This window comes from Gopherus flavomarginatus, chromosome 6, assembly GCF_025201925.1.
Source record: "Gopherus flavomarginatus isolate rGopFla2 chromosome 6, rGopFla2.mat.asm, whole genome shotgun sequence".
NCBI classification, from domain to species: Eukaryota; Metazoa; Chordata; order Testudines; family Testudinidae; genus Gopherus; species Gopherus flavomarginatus.
In genome coordinates, this window is record NC_066622.1 from 107,465,211 (window position 1) to 107,478,550 (window position 13,340).

The 13,340-nt window shown below is 40.5% G+C and overlaps 1 protein-coding gene across 4 annotated transcripts in view; it reads right to left on the reverse strand.

Annotated features, from left to right (window-relative positions):
* The window catches only part of PLCE1 (phospholipase C epsilon 1), a 346,810-nt gene that overhangs the window by 305,483 nt on the left and 27,987 nt on the right, over positions 1–13,340 (reverse strand). For all 4 annotated transcript variants that reach the window (XM_050959261.1, XM_050959258.1, XM_050959260.1 and 1 more), the window contains exon 2: positions 717–2,276. In XM_050959261.1, the coding sequence (XP_050815218.1) occupies positions 717–1,907 (1,191 nt within the window). In that variant the 5' untranslated portion in view covers positions 1,908–2,276. The remainder of the gene's footprint in view (positions 1–716; positions 2,277–13,340) is intronic.

The window sequence follows — 13,340 nt, forward strand, 5'->3', positions numbered from 1 at the left end:
TAATAATTGTGGATGAAGGCTTAGAATGATATTTAGTCAATAGAATGTAAGTTAAGACACCATATATATCAATACACAGTATGCAACTGTCATAATATACATTATAAAGATATAGTTATTTATATGTGCAGAAGTAATGTTCAAACATGAAAATTCAGATGAAATATCTAGATTTTTTTTAAAATACTTATTACTGCAACCTGTATTGTTTTACTACAATCGTTCTATATCAATCCATATCATGGAACATTATAGTATTAGTGTGAAAATTGTAAAAAAAAAAATAATAATTTTGAAACATTAAGAATGTCTCTTTCATTTTTAGAAAGTTCATAAAAATGGATCATTTATTTTTATTGCACCCCTGATTAGAAACTCTTGTGCCAGTTTTTAGACAAAATGAGTTTAAGGATGAGACAAACCCTTCTAAAAAGGAGTGTTCAACATAGAAAATGGAAGACTTAATTAACATATTGTTATGCTAGTTGGTACCAACAGACAATCATAAAATGCATCTTAAATGTTATTCATAATAAAAGCTTGTTTTTGCATAGTGGTTGTGGCTGTATTATGTCTTATCTACAAGGTTTGTGTTAGTTAAATCATTAGTTTGACACCCTCTTCAAGAGCTTAAACAATAAACTATGTAATAATTTTGTTAAATCAAAACATCAGTTCAGTACATGTTTACATGAAAAAACATATTAAAAGCTTACCTCACACCATATCGATTTCACAAGATCAGAATTTAATTTCTGACTTAGGGCTTGAATAGTTACATGTTTTGCGATAATCCTACAATGCTTTAAGTCACTCTTGTTTCTCCTCTGCTCCACATAGTCCCAAGCAACATCTCCAATATGCCCCGAAGGTAAAGTCCTAACAATTGCCCTGGTTCCAGTATAAACTGATTTTTTAACCTCCTTATCATTTTTACAAAAACGTCTGATTAGTAAAGTGGAACGTTCCTTTTTGTTTCTATAAAACTCCTCCATCCCTTCTTCACAGTTATCACTGCAATCTTCAAAATGACTCAGAAAGGGCTTTGAGGGCATTTTTCCAGTAAAATTACCACCATAGAAGCTGTGACTTGAGCACGCCACTCTAACTTTTCGTGCTGCTCTTTCGACACATAAATACTTGTCCCTTAAAGTGTCACAGTTATCACACAACTGTTGTCCATTTTGATTGTCACAATCATTTGTCAATTCCATTAATTTACAAGTGCAGGCTGTTGAATCGCTGGTGTGATCATCACCAACATTTACATGCTGTAAACAATCACCCAAAATGAAGCTGTTGTGTAGTGTGCACAAAGCTTTTGATATATTTCTTTCACTAGCATAGCGAAAGTGAAACACTGTTACATTATCAACATCATCGGTGCCACTTTTATTTACCACTGACTGGTTTCTTAATGACTTCATCTCTACTGAAGGTCCATCCATCTTCAACTGAATTTCAGCAAACATGGTCCTTTCCTGTGAAGTAGAAATTCCAGTTTCCAAGCATGTGTGTTCTTCTGCTAAAGAATCACATGATTTATGTAACTTGTTATGCGGAACATTGCTCTTGTATTTTTTCTTTATAATGTTGCAATTCATGTTAAGAAACTCCATGCATGTGTTTTTCTCCCAGAAGTTTTCATTACTCCTGTTATCTGTCATTTCTTCTCCATTTGCCAAAGAGAAAATTTTGGGCAGCGAGCCCTGAAGATGTTCTTCTTTAAGTCTGTGTAAGTACGAGAAAGTATGCGTAGTCTGCCTTCCTCGATTAGCAATATGTCTTTTTATAACATTGGTGTCCAAAGCATTTTCACTATTTTCATCTCCAGCTGACTGAGCAGGTATCATTTTACCCTGTGCCACAGACACAAGTACAGAAGCTGCCATTTCCTCAGAGGTCATTTTGACACAGTTTTTAGATAATATTCTGTTTTTCCTCACTGATAATCATACCATGATTTCAGTGTATGAAAATCCAGTGCTAAATTATCGGTGCAGACACACTGTGTAAAAACACACTGAATCCTTTATTACTTTATTACGAACTACAAAGCTTTACCAGCTGTGGATTACTGATGTGAACTACAGATTTTCTTAAAGCAGTTTTTAAATGTGATATTGCCAGTTGACAATTTTCTTTCCACTGTCAGCATTTCTGTCATACACAGGGTACTGTTTGTTGCTACAGTTTGTAGAAAAAGAGCATATTTGAACATATAATCCATCACAAAGATGTATCTCACCATATAAAATCCAATAGTAATTAGTTTCCTGCAAGAAAAAGACAATGTGTTAAATTCCATGGTATGAAATGCATAGTCATAACAACAAGAAATAGTATGTAAAAGCTGTTCATAGAATGTTAAGAGGACACAGTCAACTTGAGATCTAATGAACTGAATAAAAAATAAGTTGAAAATAGTTTCAGGAAGTATCTGTCTTAGGGAACATCTACACAACGAGCAGCAGCAAGCCTCAGAGCTCAGGTCAACTAACTTGGGCTTGCAGGCAGCGCTGGCGCTTCCATTAGGTGACCCTAGGCAGTCGCCTAGGGCGCTAGGATTCAAGGGGCGGCATTTTGTGCGCTCCCCATGGGGCGCACAGGAGCTTCTGGTTCCGCTCCCATCGCACCGCCGAAGAAGGACCTTCTGCCGACGTGCTGCGGAAAACAGCGGCCGGCAATTGAGCAGCTCAATGACTGCCACTGTCGCCTGCAGCATTTCAGCGGAGGGTCCTTCCTTGGCGGCGCGATGGGAGTGGAACCAGAAGCTCCCACGCGCCCCATGGGGAGCGCACAAAATGCCACCCCCCCGAATTCTGCCTAGGGCGCCAGAAACTCTGGTGCCGCTCCTGCTTGCAGGGCTCATGCTGCAGGGCTAAACACAATAGTATGGATGTCTGGGCTTGGGTTTCAGAACCTGGGCTCCAGCCCGTAGTATGAGCCCTGCAAGCCCAAATCAGTTGATCGGGCTTCAAGACTCACTGCCACAGGTCTTCTTGCTGTATAGACATCCCCTTAAACTCCCTCCATCAATATTTACGGTTTTACAACCACATTTTCTTATTTTAAAAAATGTTCTTCACACGATTGTATGAAAAAAAACACAAACAGGAAAATTTGACTGTATTGGGTGAAACTGTGAAATTGAACATGCATAATATAAACAAAGTGAAAAATACATGGTTTTATATGATATCTTTCAGAATTATTTTAGGGGTTACTTATCAATAAAGTTGGTAAAATATTTTCAGAAAAGTTTAATTATTGATGTCCTTTGAAAAATAATTGATTCTTTTCATCAAAATTAGAGATAGACACACAGTAGGGGGGAAGTTACAACACACATGGAATAATCATGCCCTACCAGGGTTTTTTTTAAAAGATTACATGACTATCCTTAATTGCCCTTAAACCTTGCCACTACGAGGTAACTCATTTCTTCTAGTCAAGTGTCTTCCATCAAGGCTGCTATCACTGGTACAGCAGAGGAGATGTGAGAGAAAAGTAAAAAGACAGTTGTGCAGGAACTTGAGGGCAAGGACTGAGGATTGAACTTGGTATGAAGGAGGAAAAGCCAGAGAAGAGCTCTAATGGAACATGACATGGCCAGTGTGGTATTACGCTTCATAGTTGTTATGTAAATATGCTTATGGTATGGACATAACTGAGATGTACTTTATGCAAGATGACTCATGTAAGGTATCATTAAAGGTTTGATATACTGAATGTGTTTATCCAACTTGTATGCATGTATTATTTTTGTATCTGAAGCTGGGAATATTGACCATGTCTCTGTGTTTCAAATGTGCCACATTAGATGAGGCCAAACAATGTTAGTGGCTTATTGAAGAAATGAACACAAGCATAAAGATTACCCCAGGAACAGTGTGCAATAGAAACCTCTCAGAGATAGCTCTACACAATGGGAACTGTTTGACTCAGGTCAAAGCAAAAAAAACTTTCCATTAAGTTTGTAGAAAAACAGTAAGTGGGGGATGGGAGGGAGAGAGATATAAAAGAGGGACAATGACAACATGCAGGGTCCTCACTTTCCCTACAGCAACACACCTGAAAACACCTGAGGAACAAAGACTGAACTGTCAGAAGTGATAGTCCCAGGCTAAGATCTGTAGCCTGTGTATGAAAACCTGGAAAAAACAAGGCAACCTTAAGAACCTGTTTATCATTCAGGGTGAAAAATTTCTAATTTATATCCTACCTACTTAGTGCGTCAGGCTTAGTTTGTGTGTTTTGTTTCATTTGTTTAGTAATCTGCTTTGTTCTGTTCGCTATCTCCTGAACCACTTGAAAGCTGTCTTTTATAGTTCATAAAATTTGTTTTGTTTATTATTAAACCCAGTTTATGCAATTTCTAATGTGAGGGGGGAGAAGTCATGCATCTCTCGCTTCACGTTGAGGAAGAGGGAAAATTTTATGAGCCTGCACTGTACAGATATTTCTATACAGTGCAAGACAGTATTATTTTGGGTTTGTCTCCCAAAAGGGGTGGGCACGTGAGTGCTGGGGTAGCCCTCTCACACAGAGCTGACTTCAGTCTGTGTCTGCAGCGGGGTGGAGCCCTACCTGCATGTGTGTGCGCTACAAGAGGCCAGAGAGCCTAATTCAGCAAAGCAGGGAGAGGGAACACAGGTTGGTTGAGCAGGAGAGGCTCATTTACACCTCAGTACATCAGGTGTCATCCCAGACAGGAGAGGGAGTCCAACCTGTCACAGTCAGAACAAGCATTTTAGTACAGCAACTCCTCACTTAAAGTCGTCCCGCATAACATTGTTTCGTTGCTGATCAATTAGGGAACAAACTCATTTAAAGTTGTGCAATGCTCTACTCTTACGTTGTTTGGGTGCCTGCTTTCTCCACAGCTGGCAGCTTCCCTATGCCCCCTCCCTCCCCAGCACCTCCCACCCACCGGCAGACCCCGCGGATCAGCGCCTTCCCCCTCCCTACCCCTCCCTCCTGGCTGTAGCAATCAGCTGGCTTGCAGCATTTTGGAGGCAGGAGGGAGGAGCGAGGACTCAGCACTCAGGCTCCCCCTTCCTCCCCTGCCTCCTGAACACCTCAAGCCAGCTGATTGCCCAGGCAGAAGGGAGGGGGGAGGAGCGAGGACTTGGCGTGCAGGCTCCCCCTCCCTCCCCTGCCTCCCGAACATGGCAATCAGCTGGTCTGTGGCCTTTAGAAGGGAGAGGCGGGAGGCAGGGAGGAGCCAGGACACAGCGTGCAAAGTAAAGGGGGAGGAGGTGGGGGGGGAGAAGAGGTAGGTCAAGGATGGGTCTTGGGGGAAGGGTGGAGTGGGCAGGCTGAGGTTTGAGTCCCCCGGCCCTGGTGCTTGCAGAGTAGGGGAAGCTGCCCTGGAACCTAACCCCCCCCCACCGCCATTTACATTAATTCTGATGGGGAAATTGGAGTCACTTAACATTGTTCCACTTAATGTTGCCTTTTTCAGGAACATAACTACAACATTAAGTGAGAAGTTACTGTATGTACATTTTGTACAGATTGGAAGGGTTAATGTGAGTATCGTGGAGGCCAAAGAGGAGGTATCAAAAGGGGAAATTATGAGAGCCTGGATGACAGTTTTTGCAATAGGGACTGAAAGAAAATGAGTGAGGTGGGAAGTTCCCTGAGTTGAGGAAGGGGATCCCAGGTCACCAGCCACTTGCCTCTGCCCAAGTCCCAACCCTTTCTCCTGGAAGAAGGGAAAGAGTTAAACACCTGGAACAAGTTCTATATTAAGCAATAAAATACTTATTGTGGTGAGACAACACCAGGAGTAAAACCAGGTAAGGATCTCTAGCACAAGTTACACAGTTTCTCCTTGGCGCAACATATATCATACAACCCTCCCATGCTTAGCTAGACAAGCACATGCTCTCTGTTCTGAATCAACTCAAACTCCCTTGCTTCTGCAAAACATTTCTAAAATATGTCCTTTCCTATCCAGCCACACAGCTAAAACTCATCTCACATATCTACTATTGTAATATCCTTTTCTCAGGGCTTGACAAAAGCAAACTTGTACACTCATATTAATGCAGAATGTTGCTGCAAAGATCATTTTCCTAGCCAGTCTCTGACCACATCTCCACTCTCTTTGCATCCCCCTTTTCTATCACATCAAACATAAACTACTGGTCTTCACTTTAATCCCCTCCCAAGTTATTGCCATCTTATCTATCATCTCCCATTTACCACTGTGATGTCAACTCTCACCTGTGGTCACCCCATGAAGCCAGACTCTATCCCCATTTATTACATTTTCAAACAAGCTCCTTACTTCTTTCTCTCATGCTGAACCTCATGTTTAGAAGGAACTCCACATAACTAACACCTTTAAAAGCAGGAGTTGGACTCCAAGGTATTATAGTAATACAAATAATTAACAACAAGCCTGAGCTCCAGGGAGGTTGGTGGTCTTTGTCAAAATGACAAAGAATTGGGAGGGTTTGTGAGGAAAAATAAGGAGTTAACTTTTGACAATGCTGAATTTGAACGGCAATCCAGCAGATGTCAGAATGACAAGCTCAGATGTGGAAATGAATGGATGAAAAAAAGCTCATGAGCAAACAAATTAAAGAGTCATCAGCATAGAGATATTAACTAAAGCCATGTGGAGCAGAGAAGATCACCTAAAGCAGGAGTGCTTGACCTATGACCCACCAGAGCATTTCCCAACCTATGACCCACCAGAGCATTTCCTAAGGCCGGCAGCCTGCTTCAACGCAATATACTAACAGCTGATTCATTAGAGTTTTGTCATTGTGTTTACATGATTTTAGTTTACACAAGTGTGTAAAAAGACAATACTGTACCTAGAAACAACCTAAATATAAATCAATACAGGTGACTTTAAATCTCTCTGGCCCACACAAGGTTGTGCTTAGGTTTATGTATCCCTCCTGTGTGATAAGGCTGGGCACCACTGATCTAAAGAAATGACAAAGAAAATAAAAGGGCCAAAAGAGAGATTCCTGTGGAATCACTATGGCAAGCGGAACAGAGGATTAACAGACAAAAAAGAGACGTTTAAGGAACGGCCAGAGAGATAGAAGTAGAACCGAGACATAAGGCATAGGATAAGGCATAAAAAAAAAAGGGGGGGGGGAGGAGGAATTATGATCTAGTGTCTAAGGCAACAGAGTAGAAGCCCTGATATTTAGCAAGGAAAAGATTGCTTTTAGAACCCCTGGCTTCTTTTTTTTTTTTTTAAGCAGCATTCTAAATTAAACAGCTGTTTCTTGTCACCTAACTATTAAAACAAATTATTTTTTTAAATTACCACCTGCAGTTACAGCATTTTAGTAAAATCAAGCTTTCATTTAATTCTGAAAATCTGCTTACACTTGACCAATTTTCTTACCATTAGAGAATCTTCCCCAAATGAAATATTTTAAATAAAACTGGTTACTTCTGCCTAGATCACCTCTCTCAATTTTAGCCAGTTGGGGAATGAATGGATCAGAAAAAGCACCCGCCAATGCCCAAAACTCTGTCCAGGGGTCAGGGGTGCCTCAGCAATAATGTTACATGCCACATCTCTGCCCTCAAGGTGGATTGATTTAAACCACACCATTTTAATTATGATTTAATTCAGCAATGGGGGAAACTGATTTAAATCAGTTTCAATCTTGTTTTCCCTTGGTATTTACTTATTTACCAAAAGGAAGGTTGAACCTCACTGGTTGGTAAAAGTGTTGATTTGCAACAAAATATGGGCCTTTACACTAAATTTGGCACTTCTTTTTGCTAACCAGGAGGATATGTATAGCTATACATATCTATTTCAGCTATTATATAGCTTATGTTATATTTATTCAGATTCTTAATGTTTGTATTTTTTAATCTTAGAAAATAGTGAATTGTGCACAAACAACATCTTTTTTTTAAATTAAATAACCCTAAATGTGCTAGATACATAATAAAAAACCCAAAAGGTTTATCAAAACATTTTGCTTTTAAAACTAACTGATTTACTAAACAAAGGAAGACTTGTAGTTAGTGAATCAAACTGATTGTTTCTGGTCACCATGTCCTTCCAGATTTTAGAATTAGCAGGTCTCATTCTCTCATACCTAGTTTTTATTCATAGATTAGAAGAGGACAACAAGCTTTCCTTTTTCAACTCCTAATCTTTTTCTTAACTCTGAATAAACTAGTCATTCAATTGAGCTAATTGACTAAGGTGAAATTTAAAAAAATATTCTCCTCTCCATGTATAACAGGTTAATAAGTTAACAGGATAACAGGTTACTGTTATCAAAAGGTGCTTTAAACAACTCTAGTGCAAGGTGCCTATCTCGTGACTTTACCAGTTCAGTGACTTAAGTTCTTGAAAACCTGGCAACAAATATGTATTTTTAATTAATGTAAATGTTAATAAGTGGTATATTTAGGCCTGAACATAGGTTGTTATATTTTCAAATTCAATTTTAAACTGGTTTATTTAAAAATAACCTGTACTCCATTTAATTTAAAAAATTCCAATTTAAAACAGAAAAATCTGGTTTTTTTTAAATCACTGATTTTTATCTACCCAGACCCATCTCCCTAAACAGACATGAAAACTATTCTTTGCAACTTTTCCCACATCACACTTAGGGAAAATGCCTACAGGAGTTTCCACTGAATCTTTCTGCATTAATCTCTATAGATTACTACCCTAGTGTACAACCCTCCCACTAGTGTGGCTTCTGGTCAGGCACAGGCAAGGAGACACCGACATGGGGATCTGCAGTCTCACCTTCATGAGCTGCCAAACCCCCGTTTTAAGGGACAGTGCAGCTGAAATCCCTCAGATTCAAGTCAATAGACTTTTCTACTTATATTCTGGCCTCCTGTGGCTTTTAATGTAGAGGACATGATTGGCTTACTATTTTAAACACCCTGTGTTTAAAATCAATTTTAAAGTATGGGGTAAAAAACATCTTTTTAGTTTTGCTTTCTCTAGATACCTTGTTTATATTCTTCCAACTCCTGTGCCGTACTGCACTAGATCTCTTCTAATATAAGAACGATGTTGTAGAGATCAAAATATATACATAAATTCTGTATTATTTTTGGAGGATTTCTTTCATCTATCAATACACCTCAGACTACCAATTCACCTTTCCTGCACAAGAAAATTCCAGCCAACCTAAAAAAGGTAAATTAATATACCATATTCATAAATATATTTCCTGTAATGCTGCTAAACCAGAAATAAAGAGAAAATGCTATGAATGGTCACTAAGAATAATGTATTTATTGCTTCAGTAACTGATTCTTTCAAAGCAACTAATTTATTTAAGGCAGAAAAAGCTTACAACATTGGTATGCAACTTAATTTTACAGCATTCACTCAAGACCAGAAAACTGATCAATAAATGGTAATTTACACCATTCAAAATGTAAAAACATTGACGTTAACATAGTACCTGTGCACCAGCGTAAGAAGCTACTAAAATAAAATAATATTTTGAAACATTCTGGAAGCCTATGGGCATTTTCAATCGTAAACATTTCTGTGGCTAGGATTATATATTGTAGTTAATCCATGCTCACTTAGTTGGGCACTCTGTCCCCCTCTGGTAGTTGCTAGGCCTAGAGATTAACAAATCTGCTACAACCCTAGCTAAAAGCTGGGATTTTTTAGCTCAAGCAGTGGAGACTCATGCATAAAGATCCATAGGCCCCAGGTTTGATCCCTGCTGCTAATGACGCACCCAGGAACATGGGAATTACATGTAGCTTTTGAAGCCACAAGCACATGGGAGAGTGCTTCACAGACTGCAGCTGTACAAGGGCATATGTCCGAGGAACATAGAGGTGGGTAGAATGTCTCCAGGGATACTAGGGGATCACAATGAGGCAGCGTCTGCTAAACCCTTTTTTAAAGTATAGCGTGCATTCCTCCACCTATGGAAAACTAGCACCAGGATGCTAGTTACCACCTCTGCAGAGATATGCAAATAATGAGGGCACGGAAGTCCCTCTTTCTGCATACTTGCACATGAGCAGTCAAAATCTGGGGAGTATAGAAAACTTAAAATATAAATATATATACACACACCACCACAAATATGCAAACAATGTTTAAATTATCCCAATTAATATTATTTTGCCAAAAAGCACTCAAAACATTATGATGTATAAATAATTTTGAATATGAAAGCACATAGGACAACCTACAAACGCCTGCACCTTGGTTATAGCCTCACATGGAGATTTTCTAAAGGCACTAAATAGCTAAAGAAATCCACTAATAACTACACTGGTACATTTCTGACATCATTTAAGCCTCAAATGAAATATGTTCCCTCTATCAGTACAGAAAAGTAAAAATGTGGAAAACTAGATCCAAAAGGTGAATCACTCTGGATCCAAAGGTCAGCCAACGTTATTATTATTAAGTGAATAATTAAAAGATAACATGGCAACATTTCAGCACTCACATTCACAAAATGTTTTAGGTTGCAAACCATAAGACACTGAAAACAATTTAATAAAGGACATTTTTCATCTATATTCACTTAGCTTAATTACTGGGACAGTGTTTTAAGATTTAAAGTGCCAGCTAGTACTGACTATTCTTTAATAACTTCACATTTAAATAAATTTAAAAAAAATCTAGAAATAGGTTATAAAAAGAAGCTAGGTAAAAATGTGTTTATACCCCTACCAACCTAAGCCCTGGTCTAAACTACGGGGTTAGGTCGAATTTAGCTGTGTTAGGTTGATTTTAAAAAGGAGTGCGTCTACACAATCAACCCCATTCCATCAACCTAGAGGGCTCTTAAAATCTACTTCCGTACTCCTCTGCGGCAAGAGGAGTAGCGCTAAAAATCGACCTCGCTGGGTCAAATTTGGGGTAGTACAGACACAATTCGATGGTATTGGCTCCTGGGAGCTATCCCAGAGTGCTCCAATGTGACCGCTCTGGACAGCGCTTTGAACTCCGATGCACTAGCCAGGTACACAGGAAAAGCCCCAGGAAATTTTGAATTTCATTTCCTGTTTGGTCAGCATGGCGAGCTCAGCAGCACAGGTGACCATGCAGTCCCCTAGCATCACAAATGAGCTCCAGCATGGACCGAAAAGGAGACACTGGATCTGATTGCTGTATGGGGAGAAGAATCTGTGCAGGCCAAACTCCGATCAAAAAGAAGAAATGCTAATATATATGCCAAGATTACACAGGGCATGGTGAAGAGAAGTTACAATAGTGACTCACAACAGTGCCACATGAAAGTTAAGGAGCTCAGGCAAGCCTACCAAAAGACAAAGGAGGCAAACGGTTGCTCCAGGTCAGAGCCCCCTACATGCCACTTCTATGATGAGCTGCATGACATTCTAGGGTGGGATCCTACCACTACCCCACCCTTGTCTGTGGACACCTCACACAAAAGGGAGGAGAATTTTGCAGATGAGGAAGAAGAGGAGAAGGAGAATGCGATGTAGGCATCATGCACCTTTCCCAGCCATCCCATACTGATGTCGGTGAAACGTCCCTTGTGATCCACCAGTGCCTGCAGCACCACTGAAAAGTACCCCTTGTGCTTTTACATACTGGTTGGCAAGGTGGTCCGTTAGAGGGGGGCGGTCAGGGGATGGAGAACAGGGACAGTTGGGAGTGGGAGTCCCGGGGGGCACGTCAGGAGGTGGGGATGTGGACAGGTGTCGGGAGGGCAGTCAGAGCATAGGGAGTGCTGGGGGGGGGGGTGGATAAGGGAGTATGATCCCAGGAGGCAGTTAGGGGAGGGGTGGGTTTCGGGAGAGGGTGGTCAGGGGACGAGGAACAGAGGGTGGTTGGATAGGGGTGGGAGTCCCGGGGAGGCTGTCAGGGGGCGAGTGTGTTGATTAGGGGTCAGGGCAGTCAGGGGACAGGGGGATTGGATGGGGGCGGTGGTCCCAGGAGGAGGTGGTCAGGGGACAAAGAGCAGGGAGGTTGGATGGGTTGGAGGTTCTGAGGGGGGCAGTCAGGGGGCGGGAAGTGGGAGGGGGTGGATGGTGGCGGGGCCCAGGCTGTTTGGGGAGGCACAGCCTTCCCTACCCAGCCCTCCATACAGTTGTACAACTCTGGCAAAAAGTTTGCCCATCCCGATCTAGTTTGATGAAATGAACAAGGTCCTTCTATCATCCGCCATCTCAGTCAAATCCACCAAGATTACTAATCTCCCTCTCCATTCTCTATGGCTGTCGTGAATCACAGACCCAGGAAAATGCACATGCCAACAGCAGTTTCATTGCTGACCAAACATTTTTCACTATTGCACACCTTTTCCCAGTTGCTGAAAGAACTGGCAGTGTTGACTTTATGTAAATAAATCCAGTCGTGAAATTCCAACTTCTCACACAACTGAGTAAAGATCATTGGATGTACTGTTAATTCCTTTGGATTTAAGGGGGTGAAGATAACAAGTCCAACTTCATATCAAGATGTCCAGCTAAGTGAGACGCTTGATTTTTTTCAGATGACTCTCTACCCAAATAGGAAGAGAGATTCAAAGGGGCTATACTGTACATTTTCTCTGATTTTTCATAATGAAACCATGACAAAAAATTGCATTGCATTATATATTGTAGATAGTCTTCCCTTTCACCGGACACTGTCATTTCAACATAGCTAGGGAAACTGCCCGGGTTTGAAGATTTATGGGACATGCTAATTACATTGCCATACACTTAACCTGCCAATCACCACTACAATCTTGACTAACAGGAACGTCAACAGTGTTCAAAGATTTTGTAGAATCTAGAGATCTCCCTTTGCTTCACTGGAATCACCAACATAATGTAGCAACTAAAGTCAGGGTAGTAACAGATGAACTTGTGCAATGCAGGCTTATGGATCCTTCTTCCATTCCAACTGCATCAAACTTTGCAGTGAGCATTTGTATTTTGACCACAGATCTACACATGCCACCATAAACCCTAATGCTTTTTTACAGTGCATCATTATCTCCATACTCAGACTGCAATGTGCTTATGCTTTATCTCACCCAAGTCTTATTTTCTGAGGATCAAAATGAATTCCTAAAAATACTCTAGACTTCTAAGAGAATATATCTACCTACAGTTACTATCTACACTTTTCAATATTTTATATAGAAAAGCAAAGCAACAACAGCATTGAAGACAGACATGTAGTTGTACCATTACTTCCACTGATAATTCAGAGTTTCTGTAGTTCTGAAGTTCCCCTGGTCGCTTCAAATACACTACCTGGAATGGAGGATGAATCCTGAGTTGGTTGTTTTTAGTGGCATCTACTGTATAGATGCATGAGGAATGTATTTAGATTGCCTGAATTTATTATTATTCTTCATCTCCCACATTTTTCC